This window comes from Ranitomeya variabilis, chromosome 2 (genome assembly GCF_051348905.1).
Source record: "Ranitomeya variabilis isolate aRanVar5 chromosome 2, aRanVar5.hap1, whole genome shotgun sequence".
NCBI classification, from domain to species: Eukaryota; Metazoa; Chordata; class Amphibia; order Anura; family Dendrobatidae; genus Ranitomeya; species Ranitomeya variabilis.
The window spans coordinates 110881293-110891674 of record NC_135233.1 but is presented as its reverse complement, the minus strand read 5'-3'; the positions used below and the strand labels follow the sequence as shown (position 1 = coordinate 110891674).

General features: G+C 47.1%; 1 protein-coding gene across 3 annotated transcripts in view; it reads left to right on the top strand.

Annotated features, from left to right (window-relative positions):
- Positions 1-7487: 7487 nt before the first annotated feature.
- DTD1 (D-aminoacyl-tRNA deacylase 1) overlaps positions 7488-10382 on the top strand; it is a 258513-nt gene continuing 255618 nt past the window's right edge. For 2 of the 3 annotated variants that reach the window (XM_077282814.1, XM_077282812.1), the window contains exon 1: positions 7525-7681. In XM_077282814.1, coding sequence (XP_077138929.1) covers positions 7639-7681 — 43 coding nt within the window. In that variant the 5' untranslated portion in view covers positions 7525-7638. Of the gene's footprint in view, positions 7682-10382 lie in introns of all 3 variants that reach the window. The other variant, XM_077282813.1, reaches the window with a different exon arrangement.

Here is a 10382-nt window from a genome sequence, read left to right as displayed (position 1 = left end):
ATAACGGAAAAATAAGCACCACACCGCAGTCACTCAGGAATACACTATAAATGCAAAGGGCAAAACAAATACAAATATGGGAAGGAGAAAATAAGACAAAGGGAAATACACCACCAGCAACGATACTCCAACTACTTAGCTCACCACTCCAGACCGAGATAACCACGCACAAGACAGAAGCTATAATCGGCGACGCCCAATGTTCAGGAGAACTATTTAAAGGCAGTGGGCATGGCCCAGCTTCCAATCCGAGCACCAGGTAAATTAACCCCGGACCAGCTAGATAAAATCTAGCCGACGCCAATGAGCGCATAGTGGACAAAAGCGGAATTACCGCTGTCTGTCGGACGACCTGGTCTGAACAGCGTCCGACATGACAGTACCCCGCCTTCTACGAGGGACCCCAGGGCCCTCACGACTTATAGGACCCGGCTTGTCCGGATGGCGGCGGTGAAACAACCTGACCAGCCGATCCGCATGATCGTCCGAGGCTGGTACCCAGGACCTCTCCTCAGGCCCATAACCACGCCAGTGTACCAAGTACTGTAAAGTGCGGCGCACTACACGAGAGTCAACCACCTTGGAGATTTCAAATTCCACATTACCATCCACCAAGACTGGAGAAGGCATTGGTGTCGCGTCCACAAGACCCACAACCTTCTTTAACAATGATCTGTGGAACACGTTGTGTATTTTATACACCGTAGGAAGTTCCAACCGGTATGCTACTGGGTTAATGACAGCGGAGACCCTAAATGGACCAATAAACCGTGGACCCAATTTAAGGGATGGTATTTTGAGTCTTATGTTTTTTGTGGACAACCACACCCAGTCATCCACACTCAGGTCCGGACCTGGCACACACCTACTGTCAGCCACACGTTTGTACCTAGCACCCACACTCAACAGGCGCTGTTTAACTCTCCTCCAGACTGATGATAATTGTGCTCCTAACTGGTCTTCCTCCGGGATGCCGGAAGAGCCCCCCTGACTCAAAGTACAAAATTGAGGATGAAGCCCGTAAACACAAAAAAACGGAGACTCCCCGGACGACTCGTGGTGATTATTGATGGCAAACTCAGCCAAAGGAAGGAACTTTGACCACTCCTCCTGGTTATCCAAAACAAAGCAGTGTAAGTATTGTTCCAAATTTTGGTTCATACGCTCGGTCTGACCATTTGACTGAGGATGAAACGCCGAAGAATGAGACAACTTGATCCCCAGCCGTGAACAAAATGCTTTCCAAAATTTTGCCACAAACTGAGACCCCCTATCAGAAACGATGTCAGACGGAACCCCATGAAGTCTGACCACCTCCTGCACAAATACCTGAGCCAGAGTCTTAGCGTTAGGCAACGAAGGCAAAGACACAAAGTGCGACATTTTTGAGAACCGATCAACAATCACCAAGATGACCGTGTTCCCAGCTGAGGAGGGCAAGTCAGTGATAAAATCCATGGAGATTTCCGTCCATGGCTTACTAGGTACCTCGAGAGGAAGTAGAGTGCCAACAGGACGGGAGCAGGGCGTCTTAGTCCTAGCGCACGTGGTGCAAGCTGACACGTATGAGACCATGTCCACTCGCAACACTTGGGCCACCAAAACCAACGTGACACCAACTCCAAGGTACCCCTAACCCCTGGATGGCCAGCCAGGACAGCATCATGATGCTCCGCCAAAACCTTTAAGCGGAGATGAAGCGGTACAAACGTTTTGTTGATGGGAAGCTCAGATGGTACCTCCTTCTGGGCCTCGGCAATCTCAGCCTCAACCTCGGTAGTGAGAGCCGAAACCACAACACCCTTTTGGAGGATGGGTACTGGATCTTCCCGAGGCTCTCCCCCCGGAAAACACCTGGACAAATCATCCGCCTTAGTGTTTTTAGAACCAGGTCTGTAAGTGACAACAAAGTTGAACCGCGTGAAAAACAATGCCCAGCGAGCCTGCCTGGGAGACAGACGCTTGGCAGACTCCAAATAAAGCAAATTCTTATGGTCGGTAATAACAGTAACCTGATGAACCGACCCCTCCAAGAAGTGTCGCCATTCCTCAAAGGCCAATTTGATTGCCAACAACTCTCTGTTGCCGATATCGTAGTTACGTTCGGCGGGCGACAGTTTCTTGGAAAAATAGGCGCATGGACGCAAACCGCTCAAGGATGAGCCTTGTGACAGCACCGCCCCCACACCAACCTCAGACACATCGACTTCTACAACAAAAGGTTTTGATACATCTGGCTGCACAAGAATGGGAGCTGAAACAAACCTGTTCTTAAGAGATTCAAATGCGCACACAGCGGCCTCAGGACAAACGGAGAAATTGGTACCCTTTTTAGTCATGTCAGTTAGCGGTTTAGCAATGATAGAAAAATCCTTGATAAACTTCCTATAGTAGTTAGAAAACCCAAGGAACCGCTGAAGTGCTTTTAGATTATCAAAACGTTCCCAACGCAGCACAGCCTGCACCTTAGCGGCGTCCGTTTTAAAACCAGAAGCAGACACAATATAACCCAAGAAAGGCAACTCCTGTACCGAAAATACACATTTCTCCAGTTTTGCATATAGCTCATTCTCTCTGAGAAGCTGTAACACCTGCCTGACATGATCTAAATGAGTAACACGGTCGCAAGAATATATGAGGATGTCATCTAGGTACACAATAACGAATTTCCCCAAAACATGCGTGAACACATCATTTATGAAATTTTGAAACATTGCAGGTGCGTTTGTCAACCCAAATGGCATCACCAAATTTTCAAAATGACCCTCAGGGGTATTAAAAGCCGTCTTCCACTCATCACCTTGACGGACTCTTATGAGGTTGTACGCCCCCCTGTGGTCAAGCTTGGTAAACCACTTAGCACCTGCCACCTGGTTGAACAAATCCGGTATCAATGGCATAGGGTATGGATCACGAACCGTAATCTGGTTTAACTCCCTGAAATCCAGACACGGCCGTAGTCCTCCATCTTTCTTCTTAATGAAGAAGAACCCTGCTGCCACTGGTGAGGATGAAGGCCTGATGTGCCCTTTGCTCAAACTTTCAGCAATGTAATCCTTTAGCGCTTGTCTCTCCGGACCGGAGATGTTAAACATCCTTGCTTTACGCAATTTGGCCCCTGGTTTAAACCTGATAGTACAGTCATAGGAGCGATGTGGTGGCAACTCTGAACAACCCTTCTCAGAGAACACATCCACAAAATCCAGAAGTGACTCAGGAACGTTTGAAGTCACAGCAGAAACACATGTGGCCAAGCAATTCTCCTGACAGAAATCACTCCACTGAATTATGTCCTGAGTTTTCCAGTCAATAACCGGGTTGTGTGTAGACAACCATGGAAAACCCAGAACCAATTGTGGCGGAAGACTCTTGAGCACCTTACATGTAACCTGCTCGAAATGAAGAACCCCAATGTGGAGTTTAACCTCAGCCACAAACTCAGTAATCTCCCCCTGTGGGAGAGGAGCAGAATTGATGGTGACCACGCGGATAGGATGAGGCAGTTTTTCGATCCTAAAACCAGCAGTGCGCGCAAACTCCTCATCAATGAGACAGTGTGGCAGAACCACTATCCACAAAAACAGTGATTGGCAGCTCTCTGCCAGCGACAACAACTTTGGCAGGGATCATTCACTGAGAAACCATCATGGAGGATATACATAAGCTCAGATTGGACTCCTCCACACCCTCTGAGCTTAGAAGTTTTCCGCCGTTGCGTTTTTCTTTGACAGCAGAAGACAGATATTAATAAAATGACCAGTTTTACCGCAGTAAAAACAGGCTCCCTGCTTCCTGAGTACAGGGGCTCAATGCTTAACATGTGATACCCCTGCGATTTGCATAGGTTCCGTGGGCTCCCCTGCAGCAACCTCACGTGAACCTAAACCTTCTCCCACAGGTGGCGTCTCATGATCCCCCTGACGCAAACGGCGATCAATGCGGACAACAAGACTAATAGCGGAATCTAGTGAAGCAGGAGTCTCGTACATCAGGAGGGCTTTTTTAACCCTATCCGAAACTCCATGAATAAAGTGACTCCGCAGCGCGGGATCATTCCACTGTGTGTCGACCGCCCAGCGGCGAAATTCAGAACAGTAATCCTCTGCAACACGCTCCCCCTGGCGACTTGTGCGTATCTTAGATTCTGCTAGAGCCATTCTGTCCGGATCGTCGTAAATGTGTCCTAGAGCAGAAAAAAAACTCTCCACTGAGTTAAATGTAGCAGAATCAGACGGCAAAGAAAACGCCCATGCTTGGGGATCCCCGCTTAATAATGACAACACCAGGCCCACACGCTGAGCCTCATTACCGGAGGAGATCGGGCGCATACGGAAATACAGTTTGCAAGCTTCACGAAAAGAAACAAATTTACTGTGTTCCCCAGCAAACTTTTCAGGCAAAGGAAACTTAGGCTCAGCAATTTTACCTGTAACTCCGGCTTGCACATTAGATACTGCTAGTCCCTGTTGCTGCACTGCCCCCCTCAACTCAGTGACCTGTAGGGACAGCGCCTCCAACTGGTGGGTTATGAAAATCATGGGATCCATGGAAATAATGTTGGCCGATTATAATGTCACGGGAGACCTAGGTAGGAAAGAGCTAATAACCCGGGCCCCTGCGATTTCCCTCAGACTAGGGAAACCCTGACTGACCCTCTCCCAGAGTTTACACTGATGGTGTGCATGTCTGGGCCTCCACCCTCGCCCTATCTCCTGTTTCAACCCTAGGCTGAAGCCACCACCACCCCCACCAGTGAAGAGACCACACTCCAATACCCACAGTTAGCACAGACAAGGATAACGGAAAAATAAGCACCACACCGCAGTCACTCAGGAATACACTATAAATGCAAAGGGCAAAACAAATACAAATATGGGAAGGAGAAAATAAGACAAAGGGAAATACACCACCAGCAACGATACTCCAACTACTTAGCTCACCACTCCAGACCGAGATAACCACGCACAAGACAGAAGTTATAATCGGCGACGCCTAATGTTCAGGAGAACTATTTAAAGGCAGTGGGCATGGCCCAGCTTCCAATCCGAGCACCAGGTAAATTAACCCCGGACCAGCTAGATAAAATCTAGCCGACGCCAATGAGCGCATAGTGGACAAAAGCGGAATTACCGCTGTCTGTCGGACGACCTGGTCTGAACAGCGTCCGACATGACACTTTAGCCCCAACCCTAACTCTAACTTTAGCCCCAACCCTAACTTTAGCCCCAACTCTAACTGTAGCCCTAACCTTAACTTTAGCCCCAACCCTAACTTTAGCCCCAGCCTTAACCCTAAATTTAGCCCCAGCCCTAACTGTAGCCCTAACCCTAACTGTAGCCCTAACCCCAACCCTAGCCCCACCCCTAACCCCAACCCTAGTCACAACCCTAGCCCTAATCCTAGCCCTAACCCTAGCCTTAACGCTAACTTTAGCCCTAACCCTAGCCCTAACTCTAACCCTAAGCCTAGCCCTAACCCTAGCCCTAACCCTAATGGGAAAATGGAAATAAATCCATTTTTTTTATTTTTTTATTTTTCCCTAATTAAGGGGGTGATGAAGGGGGGTTTGATTACTTTTTATAGCGGGTTTTTTAGCGGATTCTTATGATTGACCGCTGTCACACACTAAAAGACGCTTTTTATTGCAAAAAATATTTTTTGCGTTACCACATTTTGAGACCTATAATTTTTCCATATTTTGGTCCACAAAGTCATGTGAGTTCTTGTTTTTTGTTTTATTGGTACAATTTTTGGGCAGGTGACATTATTTGATCGCTTTTTATTCCGATTTTTGTGAGGCAGGATGACCAAAAACCAGCTATTCATGAATTTCTTTTGGGGGGGCATTTATACTGTTCCATGTTTGGTAAAACAGATAAAGCAGTTTTATTCTTCGGGTCAGTACGATTACAGTGATACCTCATTTATATCATTTTTTTAATATTTTGTCGCTTTTATACGATAAAAACTATTTTATAGAAAAAATAATTATTTTTGCATCTCTTTATTCTGAGGACTATAACTTTTTTATTTTTTTGCTGATGATGCTGTATGGTGGCCCTGCTCCTGGCTTACCAGCGTCTGCTCTGAGCAGGCACTTGGTAAGCCACCTCCCTGCAGGACCTGAAAGTAGCCCCGCGGCCATTTTGGATCCGGGGCCTGCAGGGACCAGACACTCGGTACAAGGTGAGCACATCGCCTTGTACTGATCGTCTCCGGGAAGCAAGCAGGGAGCCCTCTCCCTGCGCGATGCTTCCCTGTACCGCCGGAACACTGCGATCATGTTTGATCGCAGTGTGCCGGGGGTTAATGTGCCGGCAGCGGTCCGTGACCGCTCCTGGCACATAGTGCTGGATGTCAGCTGTGATAGTCAGCTGGCACCCGGCCGTGGTCCCCCCGTGAGTGCGGCCGATCGCATATGACGTACTATCCCGTCACTGGGAATTAAGTCCCAGATCACCTTGACGGGATAGTACATCATATGGGATTAAGGGGTTAAACAACCACAAGATGGATTTCAACAGCCAAGGTGTCATTGTAATTAGTATAACGGCGCCGACCTTACACTGTCTGTAGGTTACTGTGCACAATCCTACTGACAGATTCCCTTTAAAAATAAATTATAATAAATATACATATTTGGTATCTCTGTGTCCATAAAAGTCCGGTCTATCAGAATCTAAAATTAATTAACAAGATTGATAAACAACATGAATAGATAATTGAAAAGCCAGAATAAGTCATTTTCAGGAGGCATGCCTCCTTGGAAGAACACAATAAAAAGCTATTAAATCGTTGTATGTACGCCAAATCGATAACAATGAAACCATCCGCTCGGCCCACCAAAAACAAGCTCTCATTTAGTTTGTCTCGGGAAATGGCGGCACAAACTGGATTTTTTTTTTTTTTTAAATACAAACTTACTTTGTTTTCACTATTTAAATAGTAAAAAAGCAAGAACTATACAAGTTTGGTATTCCCATGAATGTACTGGCCTGGAGAATCATGCTCCCAGCCTATTATTACCATACAATGAATGCCATATGAACAAAATCCCCAAAAAATGGCAGAACTGAGGTTATTTTTTCACCATTTGATTGCACGATTGTAATTTCTTTAGTACATTTTGTGGTGAAATGAATGGTGTCATTCAAAACTACAACTAATCCTGTAAAAAAAAGATAATTAAGAAGTCCTTGTATGCCTTCAAGACCGGAAAAATTAAAAATCTATGGCTCTTGAAAAAAGGGAAGAAAAAACTAACGAGGAAAAAAACAAACAAAAATCACCCGAATTGAAGTTGGTAAAAACTGGTATTATTGAAGCAAAATTTATCTTTAGGGTGCGATATTTGTTAAATAAGGAGAGGCGGAGATGACGTTGGCACAATAAAGATTTTGAGTAAATTACGGTATTTTCCATATGTCACTCACAGTAATGTCCCATTTTTAGTATAATTTCTCCCATGATGCGTTTTACTCCCTGACTGCTTCTCCCTGTACAAACTATGCATGCAGCCTGTAATTATCAGTTGTACACACAAGAGGGCGTCAGAACACCAAGCTACTTGTAGGAAACGGAGGTGCTGCGAGGTGATAGCTCTACCGACTGCTCCTTTCTACTCCCCAGCAAAGCACAATGAGAGCGGTAATCCAAAGGGTGACTAAGGCCAGTGTAACTGGTAAGTGCTGGCCACTAGCCTGCTGCTCAGGCACGCGGATGTGCTGTGCACGGGGATGAGTCCTGTCACTCGTGTCTGATCATAGAGTCTCCTCCCAATGCAGTGCGGCAGGGAACTTCCTTCCTGTGAGCCGGCACAGACATGGAGGCAGTGTCATGTGTCAGCTGGGGCAGATCTGTACATGGAGGCAGTGTCATGTGTCAGCTGGGGCAGATCTGTACATGGAGGCAGTGTCATGTGTCAGCTGGGGCAGATCTGTACAGACATGGAGGCAGTGTCATGTGTCAGCTGGGGCAGATCTGTACATGGAGGCAGTGTCATGTGTCAGCTGGGGCAGATCTGTACATGGAGGCAGTGTCATGTGTCAGCTGGGGCAGATCTGTACAGACATGGAGGCAGTGTCATGTGTCAGCTGGGGCAGATCTGTACAGACATGGAGGCAGTGTCATGTGTCAGCTGGGGCAGATCTGTACAGACATGGAGGCAGTGTCATGTGTCAGCTGGGGCAGATCTGTACATGGAGGCAGTGTCATGTGTTAGCTGGGGCAGATCTGTACTGACATGGAGGCAGTGTCATGTGTCAGCTGGGGCATATCTGTACATGGAGGCAGTGTCATGTGTCAGCTGGGGCAGATCTGTACATGGAGGCAGTGTCATGTGTCAGCTGGGGCAGATCTGTACATGGAGGCAGTGTCATGTGTCAGCTGGGGCAGATCTGTACATGGAGGCAGTGTCATGTGTCAGCTGGGGCAGATCTGTACATGGAGGCAGTGTCATGTGTCAGCTGGGGCAGATCTGTACATGGAGGCAGTGTCATGTGTCAGCTGGGGCAGATCTGTACATGGAGGCAGTGTCATGTGTCAGCTGGGGCAGATCTGTACATGGAGGCAGTGTCATGTGTCAGCTGGGGCAGATCTGTACAGACATGGAGCCAGTGTCATGTGTCAGCTGGGGCAGATCTGCACAGACATGGAGGCAGTGTCATGTGTCAGCTGGGGCAGATCTGTACTGACATGGAGGCAGTGTCATGTGTCGGCTGGGGCAGATCTGTACATGGAGGCAGTGTCATGTGTCAGCTGGGGCAGATCTGTATGGACATGGAGGCAGTGTCATGTGTCAGCTGGGGCAGATCTGTACTGATATGGAGGCAGTGTCATGTGTCAGCTGGGGCAGATCTGTACATGGAGGCAGTTGTTGTGAATTCCGTTCTTGAACTCCCTCCTGTGGTCATGAATGATACTTCGGCGAGTTCTGTCTGTGGACTCCCTCTGGTGGCTGTGAGTGGAACTGCTGGTTCTGAGGTTGCTTCCTCAGCTGCCCTCGTTTGCGGCTGGGTTGGCTTCTCTATTTAACTCCACTCAGATCGTTACTCCATGCCAGCTGTCAATGTATTAGCACTGGTTCAGATCTCTCTCGGATCTTTCTGATGACCTGTCTACTCCAGCAGAAGCTAAGTCCCTGCTAGTTCATTTGTTGTTCATTGTGTACTGAATATATTTCTTAGTACTTGCTAAGTTCTTGTCCAGCTTGCTAACATGATATTGCCTTGCTAGTTGGAAGCTCTGGGTTGCAGAGTGGCACCTCCGCACCGTGAGTCGGTGCAGGGGTCTTTTTGCACACTCTGCGTGGCTTTTTGTAGTTTTTTGTGCTGACCACATAGATCCCTTTCCTATCCTCAGTCTATCTAGTAAGTCTGGCATCCTTTGCTGAAACCTGTTTCATCCCTGTGTTTGTGACTTTCCTCTTAACTCACAGCTAATATATGTGGGGGGCTGCCTTTACCTTTGGGGAATTTTCTCTGAGGCAAGGTAAGGCTTATTTTCCTATCTTTAGGGGTAGTTAGCTCTTAGGCTGTGAAGAGGCGTCTAGGGAGAGTTAGGTACGCTCCACAGCTATTTCTAGTGTGTGTGTTATAGGATTAGGATTTGCGGTCAGCAGAGTTCCCTCTTCCCAGAGCTCGTCCTGTCTTCTAGTTTAACTATCAGGTCATTCCAGGTGCACCTAACCACCAGGTCCATAACAGTACAGCTGGCCCACAAAGTGTTAATGCATCTCAATAGAGGGATAAGAGAAGTTCTGAGACCATTTTTTTTTCTCTGCAGTGTGTTTTGTCTTTCTTTTCCCCTTAACCTCTGGGTGGTTCAGGACTCAGGTGTAGATATGGACATTCAAGGTCTGTCCTCTTGTGTTGATCACCTCACTGCGAGGGTACAAAGCATTCAAGATTATGTAGTTCAGAATCCTATGTTACAGCCTAGAATTCCAATTCCTGATTTGTTTTTTGGAGATAGATCTAAATTTCTGAATTTCAAAAATAATTGTAAACTGTTTCTTGCTTTGAAACCCCGCTCCTCTGGTGACCCCATTCAGCAAGTAAAAATCATTATTTCTTTGTTACGTGGCGACCCATAAGACTGGGCATTCTCCCTTGCGCCAGGAGATCCTGCATTGCTTAATGTAGATGCGTTTTTTCTGGCGCTTGGATTGCTTTATGACGAACCTAACTCTGTGGATCAGGCAGAGAAAATCTTGCTAGCTTTGTGTCAAGGTCAGGATGAAGCGGAGGTATATTGCCAGAAGTTTAGAAAGTGGTCTGTGCTTACTCAATGGAATGAGTGTGCCCTTGCAGCAATTTTCAGAAAAGGTCTTTCTGAAGCCCTTAAGGATGTTATGGTGGGGTTTCCCACGCCTGCTGGTCTGA